Source organism: Panthera uncia (assembly GCF_023721935.1).
Source record: "Panthera uncia isolate 11264 chromosome A3 unlocalized genomic scaffold, Puncia_PCG_1.0 HiC_scaffold_11, whole genome shotgun sequence".
Lineage (NCBI taxonomy): Eukaryota > Metazoa > Chordata > Mammalia > Carnivora > Felidae > Panthera > Panthera uncia.
Window position 1 is genome coordinate 84,233,788 of NW_026057578.1, and position 24,204 is coordinate 84,257,991.

Here is a 24,204-nt window from a genome sequence, read left to right on the forward strand (position 1 = left end):
AGGACTCACCTCCTGCAGTGCTGCCCTTTGCTTTATAAACATGAGTATTTGACTAGCTTCCAGAGCCAAGTGCAAAAGCCTATTAACTACCCTCCCAGGACTTTTCTTGAGTATTTCGCTTTCTCCAGGACAATGGTTCTCAAGATGTAGACGGGGGGCAACAACAGATGGGAACACATTGGAAATGCAAATTAGCAGGCCGCGCCATAAACCCACTGAATCACAGTCTCTGGAGGTGGGGTCCAGTCTCTGTTTTAATAGGACCTTCCGCTAAAATTTGAGAGCCACTGCTCTAGAAGGTAAGCACAGTACTGGTTTCTGGACCAGAAACAACACACCTATTGTTGGACAGATTGAAGCCACAGGCACAATAACCTTTGTGGTTTCTATGGCCCAGAGAAGTGTCCAAGAGGGTGGGTGGGGCTGCAGGCCTGCGTTAGGTGTGGGTTTGGACACCGAGCAGGCTGTGCTTCCTTAGTGCAGTTTACATTCTGGAGGCCACAGGTTGGCTTCCAACTGCTGGTTCTTCGCGGAACATTCATTCTAGACCTCAGTGCAGTCCAAGGCTTGCCCCCTTAATCTCTTTTAGATCCTGACTGAAGTGTGACTTTTCCACTCAGGAACAGGCCCTGGGTAGGGGCCAGTCTTTCTTCCCTATCTTTAATTTCCTTCCCAAAAAGAAAACTCCTGCCTTGCTCCAAATCTGCCTCCAGCCACCACTCTCTCTTTTCTTCCCTTCAGAGCCAAATGGCATAAAAGAGTTGTCTACACTTTTAATCTCTAGTTTTTCACCTCTCACTACTCAAACCACTGAAACTAGTTTCTGTGTCCCAGTATTCCCCCACTCCCACGCTGGCTGCTCTAGTCAAGACTGCTCACAACATCCATGTTGCTATACCTGAAGAATCCTTCTCAGTTATTACCTTTCTTGACCCCTGGAACATCGAATGCTGAAGATTTCTCCCGCCTTTTAATAATCTCTTTCCTTGGCAACACAACTGCCAATTTTTCCTACAACTTTAATGGTTACTCCTCTGTCTCCCCCTGCAAGGTTTCATCTGCCAGCCTCTTAAATATTGGTGCTTTTTGGGACCTCCTTCCAGGCACTTTTCTTTCCCCATTCTTTTGTGATTGAAAAACTTCAGGAAGTTTATACCTGTTAGCATTTCTTCTTTTTTTTTATGTTTTTTAAAATTAATTTATTTTTTAATTTACACCAAGTTAGTTAGCATATAGTGCAACAATGATTTCAGGAGTAGATTCCTTAATGCCCCTTACCCATGTAGCCCATCCCTGCTCCCACAACCTCTCCGGTAACCCTCTGTTCGTTCTCCATATATAAGAGTGTCTTATGTTTTGTCTCCCTCCCTGTTTTTATATTCTTTTGCTTCCCTTCCCTTATGTTTATCTGTTTGTATCTTAAATTCCTCATATGAGTGAAGTCATATGATATTTGTCTTTCTCTGACTCATTTCATTTAGCATAATACCCTCTAGTCAGTTAGCATTTCAATCAGCCATCAGAATATGTGTTTCTTGCCCTTAGAAAAACTGGATTAAAAAAAAAACAAACCTTTGCCGAGTATTGGTTATTTACATTAATGATGTGGTGAAAAATAAAAAATAAAAGTTTAGAAACTGCATACAGTATGATCCCATTTATGTAAAATTATTTGTGTACATATTTGCATAGAGGTGCCAGCTTCCTCTCTTTTTCCCTTTCCCTGGCTGTTTTCAGTTCCTTAATATGTCAAATTATTTCCCACCTCAGTGCCTTTGCACAAATTGCTCCCTCTGTGGGGAATGCCTCCCTCCTCCCACCTCTCTCTTTCTTTTCTTTTCCTTTTCCCCTCCTTTTTTTTTTTTTTTTTTGAATACCTTGTATTAATTCCCCCCGGTCTGAATATAAGGTAGGGATATTTTCCTTAAATATCCTACCTTAGGTGGCCTTTCCTGACGCTTCTTTTCATCCCCATTGAAATAGTCTCCTCTGTTATTCTCTCTGAACACAGTCTCCTTTTCCTTCATAGCGCATTATCACAACTTAAAATCATGAATTTGGGTATTGATTTTTCTAATGATACTTTTCCCTGCTACACCCTCAACTTTAAGAATGGCATGTCTGTCTCTTTACTCTTGTACCCCAGCTCCTAGTATAATACTTGGCACATAGTAGGTGGTCAAAAAAAGAACTAGTTGAGTGAATGAATGTCGTCACCTGAACCCTTTGTCAAATCCAGTACACACATTCAATCCGTGTGATGACTGCGCAGACAGCAGAAAGAGAGGGCCTGGCTTCATTCACCCCCTACCTGGTACTGTGCCAAAGCAGGGTGTAGCATCTATGGAGAAGACTGTAACCACTGGCACATGAAACTGGGGACAGCAGCCAGGTGGACAACTCAGGAACAGATGTGAAACAGCCTTCATTTTTTTTCCCCAAATATCCTAGAGGGAGGGTGACTCTTTTAGGAAAAAGTGAAACTACTACTTGAGATATCTGTATCTATTTATGCTACCCTTTTTCCTCTCCCACTGTCTCTATACCACACATGTACACACACACGCACACGCACACACATTCACCATGATAATCAATAAACAACTGATATTTTCCCTAATACCATTTCAATAAGATGTCAATTCTGTTTTAATTATTCCCTGGGATGATTCCCAGACCATGTGACATGGGCCAAAAAGTCATTTATTTACTCATTCACCATTTATTCAATAACTATTTTTTAAGGATGAAACTTTCCATTTCGATGACATGAATGGAGCTAAGGAGTATAATGCTAAGTGAGATAGGTCAGTCAGAGAAAGACAAATACCATATGATTTCATTCATATGTGGAATTTAAGAAACAAAAACAAAGGGAAGAAAAAGAGACAAATGAGACAGACTGTTAATTATAGAGAACAAACTGATGGTTACCACAGATAGGAGGGAAGGATGACTTAAATAAGTGATGGGGATTAAGGAGTACACTTGTCATGATGAGCACAGGGTTATGTATGGAGTGTTGAATCATTATATTGTATACCTGAAACTAATATAACACTTTGTTAACTGGAATTAAAATGAAAACTTTTGAAAATGATTAAAAAATAACTTTTTAAAATGTTTATTTTTTGAGAGAGACAGAGCATGAGTGGGGGAGGGGCAGAGAGAGAGAGAGAGAGAGAGAGAGGGACAGAATCTGAAACAGGCTCTAGGTTCTCAGCACAGAGACTGACACGGGGCCCAAACTCAAGGACCTGATCATGACCTGAGCTGAAGCTGGACGCTTAACCACTGAACCACCCAGGTGACCCCAAAATAACTATATTTTAAATAATTAATTTATTTTTAAAATTCAAGTACATTTAACATATATTAGTTTCAGTGTACAATGTAGTGATTCAACAGTTTTATACATCAGTCAGTGTTCATTATGATAGACATACTCTTCATCCCCTTCACCTATTTCACCCATCCCCTCACCCACCTGTCCTCTGGCAACCAACAGTTTGTTCTCCATATTTAAGAGCCTATTTTTTGTTTTTCTCTTTTTCCCTTGTTCATTTGTTTTCTTTCAATTACTATTGAATGCTTTCTCAATAACAGTCCCAGGCTCTATGCTTTGTACTAGGGATTGAGGCAGACGATGCTAGATACCTTCCAATAATCACTTTACCCTTCTTCTTTACTAGCGAACACTGACTTTACTCAGGTGGCAATGTGTCCAATCTAATAATGATAATGATGATAACAATAATAATAATTCTAACCTCTCTTGCAACTAGGGCTTCTCATGTGGCCCAGTTCCATCCAATGAGACAAGTGTGGAAGACTGTCAGAAATGTCTGAAGAGGTTTTGCTTTCCTGCTGTAGGTGCTGGCCCTTCCTCCTGCTTGCACGGGGTGGGAATACTGGAGTCAAGGCAGCCACGCTTCAGCCATGACATCCCTGAGGAAGTGAACCAACAACTACCGGCAACCACCATCTTCTAGACTTCTTGTCGCATGAGAAAAAATCGGCCACAATTTTGCCAATGCCACTGGTTAGTCAGGTTTCCTGTTACTTACAAATGATCAAAATCCTTGGTTCGAGGATACAAAGATGAGCAAAACAATTCCTGGTCTCAGGGAACTCCTAGAGGGGAGACCCTGTAAATCAATGAAGGCAGCCCTGGGGAACAAGGGCTATGTCGAGGGCCCACTGGTGGCAGGTAAGAGAAGTGAATGATGATTTCTGGGTGAGAAGGCCTCACATAAGAGGAACTCATTGTGTTGGGTGTTTAAAGAGAAATAAGACTAAGGTGCTCCTGCCATGGACGGCAGTGCCAGTGCAGACCTGGACCACCAGCACTGAGTCCCGGTTCTGCTGCTCACACTGGTCTCACTAGACTGTGAACCGCACACAGGCGCTCCAAGTTTATCTTCTTCTTGATTCTGTTCCCAGTGCCTGGCATTTAAGAGAGGCTCAAAATATACTTGCTGAATTGAAACCTCTCTGAAGTCCCATAGTCACCTTCTACCATATTTTATTTCATTAGTCTGCTAATTATTTAAAGTCATTTACTCCCCCTAGAAAGTATACCACACAAGGGTGCCTACCTTGGTAACTGAGATATCTCATCTGCCTAGAACAACGCCTGGCGCACAGTACGTACTCAACAAATACCTGTTGAGTGAATGAGCCCTAACTTTACTGATCTGCAAAATGTGGATAACAATATCTATCAAAAATGGTCAAGTGGAATAGAGAAAAATGCATTTCGAGTGTCTTGCACCGAGCTTGTCATATGGGTAGGTCTAACAACGCTGTTGTCTTCTCCTGTAAAACTTTGAGACCCACTCCTGACACGTCTATAAGCAACAACACCTGAGGTCAGCAGCCTAGTCTGTTCTTCCTAGAATAGGTTTGAGCATTTCTGGGGGCCAATGTGGCAAGTTCCAGCAGATAAATGTTTACCTGAGGCATTGGAAAGCCTGCCAGGAAAGAATTTGTCCTGGGAAAGAATTCCTCTCTGGGAAAAAGCCAGTATTCAAAAGTTTGGTTCATGGGGCACCTGGGTGGCTCAGTTCGTTAAGCATTCGACTCTTAATTTCGGCTCTGGTCATGGTCTCATGCTTCGTGGGATCGAGCCTGCATTCTTTCTCTCTCTCTCTCTCTCTCTCTCTGCCCATCCCCACTAGTGCTCTCTCTCTCTCTGTCTCTTTCTCTCTTAAAATAAATAAACAAACAAACATTTTTTTTTTAAAGTGTGATTTAAGATCAGTGAACCTTGCTGTGCAGACGGTCTTTGGTCTAACACCCATGGACGCTGCCTGAGGCCCAGGAAGGGGGCTTGAAACCAAGGTGACACACAAAATAAGAGAGCTGCTTTGTTAAAACATCCAAGACTGTGTCCAAGACTGTGTGAGCCTTGAGCCCTGGGTCATGCGGCTTTATTAGCAGGCTGCAGCAGCCCGTCTGGACAGGAGTAGTGGGAGGATTCTACATGGTGGGTGCCTTGGCCTTCTGGGGCTGATTTGGCAGCAAGTTGCAGAGCAGTTGAAGTAAATATGTAAATGATAGCAGAACAGAATCTGTTCCAAGCACATGTGATCCCAGGAATAGCTGGAAAGAGACGCAGGTCATTAGAGTTTCTACAGAGATGGTAGGGACAGAGAAATATTGTAATGTGGCCCTATTTTTACCCAGAGATTGATTAAAGTTTCAAGAAATGTTGAAGAGGTAACAACAGAGATGATGCCATCTCCCCCTCCTCTTCCTCACACCCCTCCTCCTCCTTCTTCTTTTTGGAGATAATACCTTCTAATTATCACTCTAATTACATATAGCTCTCTCTACTCTCTGGTTTGTTGCTTAAGAGAAAAAAAATCTGTTCCTTTTTCTTAAAAATTCTAGAATACACGTTATTTTTTTATCTTGAGAGAGTGGGGAAGGAGCAAAAAGAGAAAGAGAGAATCACAAGCAGGCTTCTCTCACAAACCGTGAGATCGTGACCTGAACCACTGGTATAAACATTTTAAAAGCAAAAGTCGTACTACTTTAGAATTTCCCTGTATCACTATACAAGCCTTGGAATTCCTCTGCTATTTTATACTCAAAGGCTTATACCAACAGCCACCAAAACCTGGGCTTCCTTTATCATACTGCACCTGTCTGCTTTCATCTCCAAAGCCAGGAAAGTGTCCTTAGATTTGAGATCTGTGAGGAAGAGAAGACATGTGGGTCATTTGGGTTTGTTGCTGTGTATATGTAGCCATAGGAGCTTGGCTTCTGGCCATGCAGGGTGTGCCCTGTATAATAACCCTAGGGGCCACAGTAACATAGGCCTCAATGTGAATCACACCCCCTGAAGTTGTACACCATAATACCCTGTGTCACAGGGTATGGTCTGGGACTTTTCCTGTTGTTTTAGAGTTTTGGCTAAAGCCTCAAAGTCAAGGACACTGGATAATAAGGGCTCCAACATTTTAAAGTGATTAGAGACAACCCTGTGGACTTCCTGAAAGATGTAGAAAAATGGTGACCACCCTCTCAACTCATCCTGGCAGGCCAACTGAAAATCATATTTTATTTATTTATTTATTTATTTATTTATTTAAAGCATATTTTTTGTAACGTTTTATTTTTTTTATTAATTTTTTTTTAATTTTTTTTAATGTTTATTTATTTTTCAGACAGAGAGAGACACAACATGAATGGGGGAGGGGCAGAGAGAGAGGGAAACACAGAATCAGAAGCAGGCTCCAGGCTCTGAGCCATCAGCCCAGAGCCCGACGCGGGGCTCGAACCCGCAGACCGCGAGATCATGACCTGAGCCGAAGTCGGACGCTTAACCGACTGAGCCACCCAGGCGCCCCACGTTTTATTTATTTTTGAGAGAGAGTGGGGCGGGGAGGGGCAGAGAGAAAGGGAGACACAGAATCTGAAGCAGGCTTCAGGCTCTGAGTGGTCAACACAGAGCCCAATGTGGGGCTCAAACTCACAAACCATGAGATCATGACCTGAGCCGAAGTCGGATGCTTAACTGACTGAGCCACCCAGATGCCCCTGAAAATCATATTTTAAGGCCCCAGGGTGCCCACAAGGAGTGTGGTGTCTCATCTACTGGCCGCAGGCTTCCTGAACTATAGGAACTCTGGGTCTGCCTCTCCAGTTACTTGGGTAAAACATGGTGAGGGAGTCTTTGGAGTATCCCCAGGAGTTTGGGGGGTGAAGCCTAAAGGTAGGAGGCTATCTGGAGCCTCCCACAATGGCACAGCAAAGAGGGAAGGAATAGGGGACCAGCTTGCACTCCTGACATTTGGAGGGACAAGGATGCAGGACTTTCCATGGAACAAGGAGATGCTGCAGAAGTGAGCCAGGTTGAACTCCTGCTCACGAGGGTCCCCAGGAGGGCAAGGGGCTCCAGCTTGCTGCGTGGGTTATACCACCAGTGGCAGAAGGTGAGGGGAGTGGGTTGCAAGAGTGAGTGAAAGCAGGGCTCAGCAAACTCAATTGTAAAGGGCCAGAGAGGATATATTTTAGTCTTCCTAACCATATAGTGTCTACCACAACCAGCCAACCCTGCCATTATAGAGCAAAAGCAGGCATGAGCAATACATAAATATATGGGTATAACTGTGTCCCAATACAACTTCATTTACGGACACTGCCATTTTCGTTTCATCTAATTTCATGTCATGAAATATTACTGATTTTTTTCCAGACATCAAAAAATGGAAAAAACCATGCTTCTCTGCTGCTCAGATTTGCCCCGTAGGCCATTGTCTGCCAACCCCCTGAGCTAGAGGGTGTGTCACCCTGGACAGGAACAGGGCAGAGAGCCACGGGCAGCCCCAGCCAAGGAAAAGGATGCTGCACCTTGATCCCAAAGCCCCTCCTCCTGCCCCAGCCATAGGAGGCAGGTGTAGAAAGAGGAGGCTGGCTTCTGAGCCCAACCTAGGGAAAGGAAGGAAGCTCTCTGGTAGACGGAAAATGGAAGGTGTAAAGACTTAGCTAGATTTCTTACCACTGGAGAGGACTGTGGGAAATACGATCATGTTTAAAGCTGAAGGAGACCAGAAAGTGATGGGACCTGCAGGCATTTCTTCAAGGAGATGGGAAGATCACAAGGACCATAGTTAAGCCCTTTCCTGAACTCTTACCTTATCTTACTGAACTGAGTCTATTCAAAACAATGGTTGCAGATATTTTAACAATTCCCTTTACTAGCTACTCCGAACTTAACCTCTTGTGTCGTCGTTCTTAGCAGATTTAAATAAATTTTAAAAATTTTATTTTTGAGAGAGAGAAACAGAGAGTAAGTGGGGGAGGGGCAGAGAGAGAGGGAGACAGAATCCGAAGCAGGCTCCAGGCTCTGAGCTGTCAGCAGAGCCTGACCCGGGGCTTCAACCCATGAACTATGAGGATCATGACCTGAGCTGAAGTCAGACACTTAACCAGCTGAGCCACCCAGGTTCCCCACCCAATTTATTATTTTTTAAGTAAACTTTTTATTCTTTTTTTTTTTTTTTTTACTGTCCTAAATTGTTTTTTAGGTACAAATTTTACAAACATTACTTATATTAGAGGTAATGGCAGACCTGGAGAGTACTGTGTCTTCTCCATGCCACACAGTGAGAACCACCAAGAACGTGGTGGAACTTGTGGCCCTTTTCAAGGCCACATTCTTTTTTTTTTTTTTTTTTAACATTTACTCATTTTTGAGAAACAGAGAGAGGTAGAATGTGAGCAGGGGAGGGGCAGAGAGAGAGGGAGACACAGAATCCGAAGGAGGCTCCAGGCTCCGAGCTGTCAGCACAGAGCCCGACTCAGGGCTCGGACCCACGAACTGCAAGATCACGACCTGAGCCGCAGTTGGACGCTCAACCAACTGAGCCACTCAGGTGCCCCTCCAAGGCCACATTCTTATGGCCAGCACATGGCAGCCCTCACAGCTCCCTGTGCTTGTGGACTGGTTTGGTGATTCACTGGGCGTCAGGACTTTTTCTGATAGCTTTACGGAATGGATCGATGAGAATGACCTCAAAGAATCTGTACGTGGACTCTTCACCAACCCGGGACAAATTCAAGACTCTCAGAGCCCCACAGTGGCATCTAGCTCACTCCTCTGTGACAGATTGAAGGCTTCAGGCAAACTTCAGCTGGTCAACACCGTGATGGACAGGCTTGCCATGGGTGGCACCCTGAGGAACTAGGCATCTGCGGCCACCGCGTCGCACACGAATATATGTTACATAACCTTGCTTGGCCTTGTACCCCAGTCTGTGAGCTTTATTGAGCTGGGCTGGGTGGGTGGCCCTGTGGAGCACAGAAAGCTGGCATTACTGCCAGCAGCACACACTGAGAAGAAAACGCATCACATGGGACTACTTCTTCCTCCATAGCTCCTGGATGTCATAGTAAGCGCCCATCTTGGCTTGCCTTTGAGCTGATTGCTGCCAGCAGAGAGAAAGCGGTAAACTTTTTATTCCAAAGTCCTATTAGATTTACAGAAAAGTTGCAAAGACAGTACAAATTGTTTCTATCTGTCCCTTAATCGGCTTCCCCTGTTGATAGTGTCTTACGTTACAATTATACATTTGCCAAAAGTAAGGAACCAGTATTGCTAATTATTATAACTAAGGAACCAACATTAACAAAACTCCTCCATGGTTTATTTGGATTTCACTACTTTTTCTTTAATTCTTTTTCTGTTCCAGGATCCTATCCAGATATATTACATTTTCTCGTCATAGCTCCTAACACCTTCTGGCCTGTGACAGTTTGTCAGACTTCCCTTGTTTTGGTGAGTTGGTGACTTTTACCAGCTTTGAAGAGTGCTGGTCAAATATTTTGTAGAATGTCCCTCAGTGGGAATTTGTATGATATTATTCCCTTGGTTAGACTGGGGTTATGGGTTTTGGAGAGGAAGACCACAGAGGTCAAATACTCTTCTCATCACATCATGTCACGGTTGTCACAACAGTGTCACAACATACCACTGTTGATGTTAACTTTGATCCTCTGGCTGAGGTGGTGTTTGTCAGGTTTTTCCACTGCAAAGTTACTCTTTCCATCTTCCCTTTCCATACACTACTTTTTGGAAGTATAGACAACATTCAAAGTCTGTGGAATTAAGCTCTACTTTGGAGGCAGGAGAGTATACACAAATTAGTTGAAATTCTTCTATGTGCGATATGTCTTTTCTTCCCCCATTTATTTTTTCAATGACTTTTATATCAGTATGGGCTGATATCAGGTTGGTGCCTGTGTCTCTGTGGCTTTTTTTTTTTAAGCACTTCTTTACTTTCTGGCAATACCAGGTGCTCCGAGTTCACCTTGTATATTTCCTGCCCCCAGCCCTAGAATCAGCCATTCTCTGTGGAGTCTCGGTTCCTTTCATTTAGAAACCAAGATCTGGGTGTAGTGCTGAGTGTGCTTGTCCATTTACTTTTCAGTCTCTTGTTCCTTCATCTTCATCTGTTCCTTCTCTACAGGTGGTTTCTCCTTAGCTGATAAGGAACAACCATATTCAAGCACTTCCCCCATTAATCCTCCTTCATCCATGTCCCCCACTGGCAAGCTCCCTAGCTCTCTTTTCATTTCCATTCAAGCTCATAGCATGGTCACATCTTATATGAATTTGAAAGGGCTACATAAAAAGAGTAATAAAGTGTCACCTCATATGCAAAATATGAAATAAATGCAAATATTAAAAATTGTCAGATAAAGCACAGCTTCGGAGCTGGTAGGCTCAAGGGAATTGTGCCATTACCACATGGTGGTGCCACCAAAGCTGGTGAGTCAAACAGCAATCAGTAATACTGAATGAGCACTTAAAATGGGCCGCTCTTCTAAGTACAACTCGTAACAATCTGTGATGTGGGCATTAAATGTTATCCCTGGTTTACGGATGAAGAAACAGACTCAGAAGTTCAGTGGTTTGTTCAAGTTTACACAGCTAGGAAGTGATGGACGAGGAATGTAACCCTAAGCAGTTTCAACTTGTGTTCACCTCCACTCCTCAACACAAGGTATCCGTTGCCCTTTGTCAGTAAGAACGGTGCTGTTGTTAACTTGTCTTAGAACTTTGGGAGTAGCTTTAGTGACTAGATTAGTTTCCTACTGCTGCTATAACAAATCATCACCACTGGAATGGCTTAAAACAGCAAATTTATTCTCTTATAGTCTGGAGGTCAGATACAGTCTGATACAGGTACAGGTACAGCCTGAAGCCCATTTTCACTGGACTAAAAGTCAAGTTGTTAGCAAGGCTGGTTCCATCTAGAGGCTCTGAGGGGAGAATCTGTTTCCTTGTGTTTTTCACCTCTGGTGGCTACCTGAATTCTTTGGCTTCCTACATCTTCAAAGTATCACTCCAGACTTTGTTTCTGTCACCACGTTGCTGTCTTCTCTTTTCCTGCATCTTTTTTTTTTTAATGCCTCTTACCCATTGAGCCCATTCCCCTCCCACAACCCCTCAAGCAACCTTCTGTTTTTTCTCCATATTTAAGAGCCTCTTATGTTTTGTCTCCCTCCCTACATTTATGTTATTTTTGCTTCCCTTTCCTTATGTTCATCTGTTTTGTATCTTAAATTCCTCATATGAGTGAAGTCATATGATATTTGTCTTTCTCAGACTAATTTCACTTAGTACAGTACCCTCTAGTTCCATCCACGTAGTTGCAAATGGCAACTCTTTTGATTGCCGAGTAATACTCCATTGTATGTATATACATTTTCTTTATCCATTCATCCGTCGATGGACATTTGGGCTCTTTCCATACCTTGGCTATTGTCAATAGCGCTGCTATAAACATTGGGGTGCATGTGCCCCTTTGAAACAGCACACCTGTATCCCTTGGATAATTACCTAGTAGTGCAATTGCTAGGTCATAGGGTAGTTCTATTTTTAATTTTTTGAGGGACCTCCATACTGTTTTTCCAGAATGGCTACACCAGTCTGCATTCCCATTTCCTGCATCTCTCTTGAAGCTGTGATTATGTTGGGCCCACCTGACTAATTTAGAACTAATTAAGGGTCCCATTTTAAGACCCTTAATCATCACATGTGCTAAATCCCTTTGGCTATATAAGGTATCCTTCACCGGTTCTGGGGGTTATGACATGGATGTAGGAGGCATTATTCAGCCTACCATAGTGAATACAGTGTTTTGTTTTTAATGTTTTTTTACTTTGTGAGTGCACGTGCATGCTTACACACGGAAGGGACAGAGAGAAGAAGAGAAAGAAGCCCAAGCAGGCTCTGTGCCATCAGCACAGAGCCCAACACATGGCTCAATCCTGTGAACCATGAGAGCATGACCTGAGCCAAAATTAAGAGCTGGACGCTCAACCAACTGAGCTACCCAGGTGCCCCCATTTTTTTTTAAAAATTCACTGATATTATAGTGTAATTTTCCTTTTCTATCCTACAAACATTTATTCTGTGATGTTATTAGTATGAGAACTGGAGGGAAAAAACATCCAAATCAATGATATTGGAATGCAAGTTAGATATAATAAGATATGGAGAAGGCTGTTAATTTAAGAAGGATAAATCTTTTAAGAAAAAAAAAAACATATAATAAAAAAAAATTGGGGACCAGGTTGCTCTCCTGGGGAAAAGAACAGTGTAGCTGTGGTGCCCTTAAATTGTGGGTTATTATTTATACAAGGTCCTTGTATGAAATAGAACCACCTTGTTCTTTAAAATATATCCTTCCTTCTTTACACCCCACTCAGTCCTCAATGCACTGCAGTCTGCCCTGACTATTTTACTGAAATTGCTCTTGCTTGAGTTCACCTCTGGCCTCCAAATGACAAATCCAATTAACATTTTCCTATCTCTTTTGATCTCTCTGTGGCATTTAAAAACTACTGACCACTTCTCAGTCTGGAAAAGGTTTCCTCTCTTAGCTTTGGTATCCCCCTTCTGTTTGTCTACGTTTGTGACTCAGTTTCCTTCATGGCTTTGTTTCTCCACCCGTCCTTAAAGTGTTGTCATTCCCAAAGGGTGTTGTAAATGTTCCTCTCATTCTACATTCTCCTCATCCAAGACTCACTGATAGACTCACTGATGACTTTCCTCTACCAGCAGTCAAGACTTCTCTCCTGATTCATACTACTACTGGCCATCTGGACAACTTTACTTCAACAGCCCATGTGCAGGCACAAGAAAGACATACTGAACTACTGTGGCTGTTTCACCTTGTGTTTTTGAACACATATTTTAACTGGGCTAGCATTGATGAATTTTCATCAAGAAATTCTTCTAAGAAATCCTACTAACTCTATTAGGCTAATTTAATTTTTGATCAATTTCCTAGGCAATGTATTTCCAGGGACCCAGTCTTTTCTTTCTTTTTATTTTTAATGTTTATTTATTTTTGAGAAAGAGAGACAGAGCATGAGCAGGGGAGGGGCACAGAGAGAGGAAGACAACGAATCTGAAGCAGGCTCCAGGCTCTGAGCGCAGAGCCCGACACAGGGCTTGAAACCACAAACCACAAGATCATGACCTGAGCCAAAGTTAGATGCTTAACCGACTGAGCCACCCAGAAGCCCCGGGATCCAGTCTTTTCTGTATACATTTTATAATGGAGACTTATTAGTCAATTTTTGGTTCATTTCAAATTTTACCAATGTACCTTCTGCTACTAAGTTCTCTTGTGGCTACTAAACCTACTAAATTCAAATTTCCTGAGTCAAGATTCTGATTCCGATTTTGTCAAAATTTCATTCTTCCATCAATTTTCACTGATGCGTGGTTTTAACTGATTTGAATTTTACTTGAACTGAATATTTCTACTAGTAATAGTCATTAGAAACTGAACAAAGTCTGACAGTTTATATTTAATTTTTGGTTACTCCATTAGAAAACTGTGATCAATTCCCTTCCAATAACCTAGGGTTCTCTAAAGAGTAAAAACAGAGTCTGTCCTTGGGTTAAAGGTCCTGCTCAGAAACAGGATGAGGCTGGGGAGATCAGGTAGAAATACTAATTTCACCATATGTGACTTCACCATATTCTCTCAGTGCTAGAGAACTGAGCTGCCTCTGAAGAGTATACTTGGATTCTTTTGGGCCCTCTAGACTTAACTTGCATAAAAGGTTGAGGAATTATTTGTCTTCTTCCATGTAAGCTGAGATGCTAACTGAGGCCCTCTAGACCTTACTACCCCAATATAAGGATAGATAAACTCAAGGAAAAATTCTTATGATGGAAGGAAAAAGATCTCTGTCTCCAAATCCAGAGAGATGGGTCTAAATTATCTGCTCACGGCTTTTCTCTGGGCCTCACTCGGGTTTTTCCCACTTGGTTTTCGATTAGGGGGTAATACTTCCCTGGCTGGTCTCTTATTAACCAGTCTCAAAGCTAGCAAAAGTAAGCCACAAAAGGGTGAATGCAAACGATAGCGTCCTGTGGGAGCCAGAGTGTCTAACTCTGGCTCTCCCTACAAGGAAGGCAGAGCTAAGTCACTGCAGGTGAGTCGGTCCACATGTGCAGAAGACTCTGATTCCTGCATCTATCTTAGTGGGAACAATGCATCTATCTAAAATGGCTTCCCCCAGAGCAGTCCAAGTCACAGACAAGGAAGATTGTACTCTTGGTTAATGATACCTTGAAATAGAAAAAGCAAAGGAACTTCACACTGTAGAACTAGGCAGGGCATATATTTAAAGACAGGTGAATCAGATGTTAAATGAATCTTCAGAAAAAGTAGGCACCTTTGGTTTTACTTATATATATTATACCATAACTCTCTGGATCCCTGGATCTTCTTTGAACCATTATCAGTTTGAACTCAGAACTGAACTCAGCCCTTTGCCAATTCTCCCTGAATGATGGATGTCAAACTCGTTAAAGCTCAAATGTTACTATTATTTTCTCAAATTTGGAGAGGAAACAGGCAGGCAGTTTCTCTCCCACAGTATAGATTTAGAAATTCTTAGGAATAACTCATTTCCCCCCAAGACTTCTCTTTGTGTGTGTGTGTGTACTTTTTAATGTTATTTTAATTCCAGTATAATTAATGTACAGTGTTCTATTCGTTGCAGGTGTACAGTATAGCAATTTTACAATTCTCTACATTACTCAGTGTTCATCATGGTAAGTGTACTCTTAATCCTCTTCACCTATTTCACTCAGCCCCCCACCAACCTCCCTCTGGTAATCACCAGTTACTTTTCCATAGTTAAGACTCTGGCTTTTTTGTTTGTTGTTTCCGAGACTTCTTTGTTATGTTAACGCTGGTCTCTCTTAAGGGATTTTTGTGTGTGTTTTTAAAGACTGAATATTGATGCCGGTCATATTCAAATAACATATTTTAGGAGCTCACAATAAAGTTTACAATAGCAGGGAGCTCTGTGTTTTTTCTAGCTCAATCCATATGGCCCCATTGTCTTGTATTATTTCATTTACGTCTCCATGGAACATCTAGAATGGAAAGAAGTTGTCAGGAAATAACAATGTTGGCATTGGAAACCTAGCAACCAACCAACCAAAAGTTGTCCTTTGAAACTTAAAAACATAAAACGAGGCTTGCTACTATAAAAGGTGCTTATGGAGCCCTTCAATCCTAGGAAGATCTGGCTTAAGAAATAATACAAAATATCAATCATTTATTTTTATTAGGTCCATTTTAATAAAGTGTATAAGAGTTTACAACTCAAAAAATTATTCATAAAAACTATCAGATACATAAGATAGATCACACGAAGAGTGCAATAACATAAATCCAATAGTCTGCAAATAAGAGGTATTGCAAAAACTGTTAAGATTGACTTTATAAATGTCTTTTTCCCTTCCTTTCCCATGTTCACAGCCCTTGAGATTGCATGCACATATTGTCTTCTGAGGTCTGAGAACTTCAGTATTCCTTATAGCTGGGTTGACTTCCTCATTCAGTCAACTCAGAATGTTTTGTCAGCAGAGGGGTTTGCCTCTTCTCCATGGAATGAGCATGGTCCTTGGCCTTTATTTGGTTTCTGTCCCCTAATAAATGGCATCAAACACTTTCTCTTTCAAAGGAACATCTTGCAGGCCTTGTGCTGTCTGGTCACTGTTGCCAGTCCAACACCACACATGAGCCAAGGGTTCAGGTCAAACCCTACTGAGTTTCATCTTTGTGGATGAGACGAGCATGCTTACTGTGGAAACAGGCTGAGGCAATGGCTGATTTTCCCACCTTTATCTACAACAACTCCAGTTCTAACTCAAGAGTTGTTGGCCAATGGGACTAAATTCACTCAAGCCAGCTACCTACTGTCACCACTTGGTATTCTTTGGATGCCTTCATAAGGAGGTCTTCACACCATGGCAAAAAGCATGAGGACACACACACACACACACACACACACACACACAGACATCGACACAGACACACACACCTTTCTCCATTCACAATCCTCAAATAGGAGTCTTTGGTAGACTCAGAGAATACAACTGGATTTGCCATTTCAGAGTGAAAAGGCTACATCGTTTTCTCTCACTCCCAAAGTCTCACTTTAACTGACATGGTTAAAAAGCATTTCTGCAATTCCTTGCCAAAAGGAATCAGACAGATCCCTTTAACACATATATGCAGTTCTATTACAACGTAATGCAGATAATATTGACTTGATTTCAAGAACAGAACACTGTTACTATAAACTCAAAACAGTGCCACCCATACTGAGACTGCTGGGAAATAGCTCAGACTACATTTCTTACAGAATTATAAATTACCGGAATCCTGGACTAAGCCACCCGTGTGCTGGTTAGCATTTAGCCATTTTTTACAAGCTATTCCAGAGTCCCTTCACACCTAAACTTGCCCCTGCATTCTGGAGCACATTGGGCCTGTGTTAGATCATGGTGGAGAGATGCCTTTGGGTTGTCTCCAGAGTAAGGCTGGACTTCTGCCAGCCTTCCTTCATCTGTTCTTCTAGTCCATAAGAAATGGGGAAGGTGAGCCATTTCATTCTTATTTGGAATTATTCCAGTGTGGTGAGATTATCATAGGTTAGGCTGAAACTTAAGAAACTGTTTACAGTAACAAAGGCACATAAAAATTAACATGATCACTCGGTCCCACCTCTCTTTCATCCACTTATTGGTATGGTCATAATAGGGTAATGTTAAGTGAGGAAATGAAGGGGTGGGAACAGGTACAAGGAAGGTGAGCCAAGAAGATTTGCAGGAATAAAGAAGCAGGAAAGAGCTGTGTCTGGCTGTGTCTTAGTGATAGGATCTTGGATACCACACGTGGGAGGCCTGTTTCCTAATAAAGGTCAAGGTACAAAGGAGGCAGTAGAACAGGAAGTCGGAGAGGAAGGTGGCACCTGGGGAATCAAGACACCGCCAGTGTGGATTTTCACATCTAAGCTGAGGCAGCTAGTTGTTTGCAGCAACCTAGAAAATTTATTTTTGTAGGAAAAGAACACAAAAACAATTCCCAACCAGATACTACTTTTATTTTCAAGCATCTTGAAACCCTTAAGTGAACTTCACAAGTTTGCAAATATTCTGATGGTTTAAAAAAACAAAACAAAAAACCCAAAAACCACAAGTAGTAGTTCACAAAGGGACTGAAAAATGAAGAATTTAAATGACATGATTCCATTTAAACTCTTCATGTTTACTCCATCAGGCAGGATGGGAGGACTGGAACCCAGGAGTGACTGCAGGCATTTACAAAGCGCTTCCACCTCCTCAAAAGCTGCGGTCTTTCCAGCGGCTCTCCTATGTTTCTTTTATCAAAATAACCCGGGTTCTAAATTTCTCAGCTAAAACTACACCTGTGTGACCAGCAGCCATTCCACAGTTGACTGGCATGTGTTTTCCAATTTCAGTTCCAAAGACACAGCAGAGAATGACATCTTCCTTTATGAAAGGCACCCAATGACTCCATTCTCATGCTGGAGAATGAGTTGGCTCTCACCCTTCTCCCGTTTCCTATAAAATTTCCTATTTGATAAAATGCATACAAATTATATGATCTATGTTCTGATGACGTTTCCTTATGGTATCAAATACAGCATGGTTCAATTTCTATTGTCAGATCACTCTGGCGATTATATTTATTTTAAATAAAACTGAGATCTGCGACTTTATGAGTCAGTGAAATATCCACCAAATAGCTGAAAACACTGATGTACATGTACTCTAAAACTTACTAAATCAACAACGGGCAAATAAGATGCCGATATTTTTCTTGAAAGTTTAGAAAGAAACACTGGTCACCAGATTAAACTCAGACCTAAAGTGGCCACGTGAACATGTACACACCAGTCCACACATAGGAAGTTTTCAACTCATTAATAATGAGTGAGCCCAAAATGAAATTGAGTTTAAGATCCAGGTTCCCTTAGGCTCTGCCCAGCATCTGCTTCCACATCAAATTTTGTTCATTCCACTTCCCAATCTAACAAGGACTGGGAGCCTAAAGGGTCATATGTAGCTCAAGAAACAGCTATGTTAAATATTTTCCACCACACATAGTAAAACTTCATTAATTTAATAGTGACTGTTAGTCAATTAACATAGATTCTTTAAAAGTTCATCAGTGCATGTTGTGGTTCAATGCTTTACATCTAAATATATTCTGGCTCATCGCGCTCCACTGAAATGAAAGATCACAAGTTCCCGCATTCCCTAACAAATGTGTAAAAGCAAATAACACATAAAAGTAGGAAGTACAGTATTTTGTTGACTATATATCTTCTTTTTCTCTTTAATGTTAACCTGTTGCAGTATAGTTTTTGGAAATATGCATTTGGTACTAACTCAAAGCACCCTGAGCACTCCTAATTCCCTTAATGCTAAATTTTCTAGAATTCCAGATTCAGAATGGCCTCTGGCAAGAATATTTTATCTTTATTTTTTTAAATGTTTATTTATTTATTTTGAGAGAGAGAGAGAGAGAGAGAGAGAGAAGAGAAGAGAGAATGAGCAGGGGAGGGGCATAGAGGGGAGAGAGAATTCCAAGCAGGCTCTGCACTGTTAGCATGGAGCCCGATGCAGGGCTCAATCCCACGAACCTTGAGGTCATGACCTGAGCAGAAACCGAGAGTCGGACACTTAACCGACTGAGCCACCCAGGTGCCCCAGCAAGAATGTTTAACCTTTAAATGATGCATTTACCCTATATGATCCAAAGATCAGTGCAGAATTTACTAGTTATTAGCTAATAATTAATGTAATTTAGTCAAACAATTTTCATGCATCACTCAATAAAAACACAAAAGTAATTTGCATGTTTTTACATTCATTTCCTATTCAAAGAATGTATTTAGAGTCTCCACCCACAATAGGTCTCCAGTGAGAATAAAAAACGTTGCAAGCCCATGCTTGACAAATGATTCAACTATGTGATAAAATCACCATGATTTTATCGATTTTACCTCAAGAGCTAACATGGCTACTTGATTAGGAAGAAGTGATCAAATAACCAAAGGAAAGACATTTTGCAGGGCTATTACGGAGGTAATCCCGAATATCTGGAAGAGTGAGTGAGAGCGACCTTCTCCTTTAAGAGTTTCTGACAGGGGGTGAGTACCTCCCTGAATATTCCTATCCTCTTAGCTCCTGCTTTTGAGGCCTTTAATTGATAATGGCCAAGGGAAGAGTTTGGGGCGCAAAGTTCCATATGCATTAGCTCAAACTACTTATTCAACTGAAAAAATGATTTTGCATCAATTGTTACACAGAAAAATCAGAAATAGTCACTGGGAGAAAAGCAAACTTTTAGAGGGAACATTTCGCATTCCCCAAAGTGAAAAAGACTGGTGTGGCTGAAAACTCGGTGGAAAACCACTGCTGATAGCCCTGATCCAGTGCCAATGATCAGTTTATCTTTTAACATGGACATTTGAAATAAGTGGAGACTACACTAGAAAAAGTCTTGAAAAGTTGCCATTCATATCCTACCACCAAGACCCCTGAGCTTCAAATTTAAACAGTGTGATACCTAATCAACTGCAGTATGAGTCTAGCATTCTGGCTTGAACCTTGGATGAATTTCCAACTCTTTTACACCATTAATTTGGTTTGGTAAGTAACCCTCCCAACTTCTCCAGCTAACAGAGACATCACTAACATCTATTATTACAAGTAACAGGAAGCTTTTGGGTTGAAACATGGCCCAGCAGCTCTTTCCATTAAATTGAACTTCCTCAGCAGAAATCTTCCCATGGAGACACGAATTTCACCTTAAGGCACTATAATAAAGGGTATGAAAACAGCCAGGAATGAGTCAGATCTTTCCAGAAATAGAAGACATTTCAAAACCACAAGTCAGTCACCTACCTGGCCTACTTCAACATCTAAAGAGGACAGAGAATTGAAAGGTTTTCATGGCTAGCTGATTCAGCTCTTTTCTTCCAAACTGACTTACATGTCTCAGATTTCTATTTCCTCAAGAGGCAGTGGAGAAAGAAAGCAAGGAATTGGAAAAAACAAATAAGGAAGCAAATCTAGTTTGTAGCCTAGTCTCATGATGAATTCCATAGTGACAGCATGGAGTGCTCACAGGTTTTTAAGTAGTTAATAAAATATTACTAACACCATATACCCAATGGTTAGAGCTGTAACAAGGTGCTCTTTTCTATCGTTCTGGGGGCGGGGAGAATTATAAAGATAATTAATTTTTCAAGACCATGTACAGGGAATTTGTTAATAGCAAATAGCACATTTTGGAGAAAGAAAAATCTATTCTAAAGCCTCAGTTGCAGCAGGATTTTCCTACACATTCCAATGAATTCAATTTTGCCACAAGAAAAGAACTAAATAAAAACAGGGCTCAGATCAATTAGGTCAGGAGACAAATGCCAGTAAATGAGTGATTGTGGAGGTAGGTATAGTATGACAGGATTTACCTAAAGGAAAAATGCTCCCTGTGCACACACACATGGCACACACATACCTGTGCACTCCTGGTGATTTAAAAAGCGTGGGCATGGGAAGGCTCAACACTGTTAGACATGAGCACAGATATCTCATCTGTTTGCATTTCTATGTAGGAAAGGATCTGACACACGTTACACACCCACACTCATGTGTGAGAGGCCAGCCTGGCTCGCACAGACTCAGAAACAGATCCAGAGAATCCTTGTAGAGTTGCTGGTTTTACAGGAATGATTAGTATCTGCAGGATCACACTTCCTTTTGATTTGCAGGATTTTTATCTTGCATTTCCTTCCAGAAATATGCCCTTTGCAAGAGCATTAAGTCAAGTCCTGAAGGGACTAATCTTGTGTCCTCCAATGAACATGACTCAGAACGGAAACTGCAGGAATAAACCTTGCAGTAACATGGCCCCTTTTGGTTTGGGGTGAAGTATTTCTGGATTCAAGCAGTTTTGGGGCAAACAAAGAAAGCAGAGTTCTGGGTGGAGGTGGAGATGGAAATGCCTGGAAGTCCAGAAATCAATATAAACAAAAGAAATGAGCATAACTTAAAGGGGTTTCAGTTAAGTATCACTGCAACGGAGTTTGTTGAGCACACAAGTTCTGCTGATACGTGGAACTGAAAGATAATAATTGGTGTATTTCTTGAGATAGGCTCAGCTGGGAGTGACGTGGTAGGTACTGAGGGTGGGGTAAAGACAGACGCCTAAGGCTCAGGTTATCGCTCCTAAGGTTTCTGCTTGCCTGATTTTGAAGGAAAGGGTGCTAAAGCAAAAGGATCTGCAGGTGGCAGCTCCATAGTCCTGGAGGAAAGGGATGTGATGGAAACAGAGCCAGCTATCGACTGTTTGTTGGTCTGTGAAACAATTTTGTAGGCAGCAATGGGCTGGGCTTCTGGATTTGGCTCATCTTCTGGGCTATAGTGACGAGAATATTTGGATAAAGACTGGGGGCGGAATGGTTTGCCAGCCATGGGGCCTGAGACAGCTTCTTTCTGGGGCTGAGGTCCTTTGTTTCTGTCGTTAGGATGACCCCCAGGTTCCAGGGAGGATCCCCTGGGAGAGATGCTGTCTAGATGGTCTGCTGCTTGTACAGAATGGGAGGGGTGGTTAGACTGTTGGACAAAAGCAGCCATGGAATACTGAGCTCGGACGGGGGCATACGCTGCCCTCTCTAGGCCTGGGAGCAAAGGAACATCGTCAGTCTGGTTGAGGAGACTGGCCTGCACGGGCAACTCCTGGGAGGCGCTCTGGGCAACTGCTAATTCCTCCATGCTCTTCTTCTTGGTAAAAGGAGCTCTCAAGAACACGTCCGCCTCCTCCGGCTGGGAAGGAGCCACACTGCCCTTGGAGACAAATGGAGCTTTGGAGAAAATATCCATGTCATCAGTTGGAACCCTTGAGCTCCTGAAGGGAGCTGTGGCAAAAACATCTGGCTCCCCGAGACCATCAGTGGTCGGCTGTGTGAGGGCTTGGAACTGGTTCTTTCTTCCACCTTGGCCTGCTTTTGCTTGCTCAGTAGAGACTTCTGGCTGAGTGAATGGAATGGCTCCTCCCAGTTTCCCTTGCGGAGGCCTGCAGCTCTCATCCTCTTCTTCAGACTCCATGAGGAGAGGTCGGGACCCACTGCAGTCTAGCATGTCCCCCTCGAGATCAGTCCCTTCCTCTTCGCTGCTGTGGAATGAACTGTTGCTTGAAGGGCCATCTCGGGCCAAGTAGTCAGATTCTAAATTGTTCTGAGTTTTCATGCCAGGTACTCTGGAGGGGTCTGGATACAAGGGAAGGCCTTTAACACCCGCTGAGTCTTTAAAGTGCTCTACAGTTATTACAGGACAGGGATTGGGCTCTCTCTGGAGACCTAGAAAAGCACAAAATGCAGAATTAATGCACAGATCAGTCCAACTCTCCTTGGAACATTTAACGGTCAACCCGTGGCAGAAACATTGTGGGACCAAATAATAAAGGTTGAAAATGGAAAAGGAAAAACAGAAAAATAAAAGTCAGGCAAGGAAACTGCACACAAACTGGAACACAAGCAATCACTGTATCACATTTTGGAACATGATCGGCACAATGTACAGGAAAGGAGATGAAGATGTTAGGCACACAGACATTCAGCATAACTATGAGCTGCTCCTACTCGCGGGGCCAGACACAGACACCTGCTCTACCTGGCACTGGCTCACGATGGAATGAAAACAAACCCAGTCACTCATGTCCATATACACCATGGCAGTTCTGCATTATGTAGAAGTACTGTCTGGGGACAAATGCAATTCAGTATCTGACATGTGGTCATCTGCTCCATGCTGCCTGTATCTGAGGACAGATTCCTCCCAAACCACCCCCCTCCCCGCCCCCACCACCACCCTGGAAAAGCAGCAGAACACGGCTGCTTGATAAATACAAGATTTACATCATAAGCACTACTCAAAGAGCACAAGAGTGCCCCAAATACCAATACTGAAGGCACTTTCTAAGGGGAGGAGACATAGTCAAAATCATATTAAATAAATCACCTTCAGCTGGAATTGCTCTGGAATTTTGTTTTCAGTCTTCTAAGTTACCAAAGATCTCCTCTGCTTAAATGAATCTATGATAAAGTCCTTTAAGCAGAAGGAGTAAAATACAAGGATAATTACAGAAATATTTGCAAACTCTAATCTACCAGTCTACTTCTATCTAGATAGAGGTGCCTCAGGGTGCTCTGGCTTTTAAAATCAAATAGACAATTATCAGAATGCAAGACAGCTTACCTTCCAAGAAATATTAGCAGGTTAGGAGTATGTCATTGGGCACATGTTAGCAAGAGGGCAGGAAAAAGGCATATGTAACTAAGCAAGAAGAATCCAGAGAAAGGGTGGTTGGGGGTAAAGATATCATTTCATCATGGGTTTCCCAACCCACCAGGCATTTGGTACAATGGTTTGGATTCTGTAGACGACTTGGAACCTCTGTACAGAGGTAATTCCATCATCCCCTCCCCACATTACCCTCTCCCCTTCCAGGCAAATCATTAGCTAGTAGAAACTTCTGCTAACAATTATCCCCTGCTAAGGTTTCTGCTTGAATTAAGCACACAGAACACAGCAGAAGCGGCATCAAAATCAGTTTATTGGGAAACCAGTCACTTAGAGGCATTACATTGTATGCAAAGAGATGTAGAGAGAGATCGGAACATTTTAGAAGATACGGTACAAAAATACTCGTTTCTCGGAATTCTATTAACTTTTTAGCAGTGCTTCTTTTTAAACAGCTCTCACCTTAAATATCGTTTTCAGAAAGAAAAAAAAAGGTGGGTGCCCCCCTCATTTTCTAAGAGTTCAAATGCATT

General features: G+C 42.2%; 1 protein-coding gene and 1 pseudogene across 6 annotated transcripts in view; both read right to left on the reverse strand.

Moving 5' to 3' along the window:
- Positions 1–8,564: 8,564 nt before the first annotated feature.
- LOC125936025 (60S ribosomal protein L15-like) lies at positions 8,565–9,413 on the reverse strand (annotated as a pseudogene).
- Positions 9,414–15,791: 6,378 nt separating this feature from the next.
- Positions 15,792–24,204, reverse strand: part of AAK1 (AP2 associated kinase 1) — a 180,425-nt gene continuing 172,012 nt past the window's right edge. For all 6 annotated transcript variants that reach the window (XM_049651583.1, XM_049651587.1, XM_049651584.1 and 3 more), the window contains one exon: positions 15,792–22,728. In XM_049651583.1, coding sequence (XP_049507540.1) covers positions 21,599–22,728 — 1,130 coding nt within the window. In that variant the 3' untranslated portion in view covers positions 15,792–21,598. The remainder of the gene's footprint in view (positions 22,729–24,204) is intronic.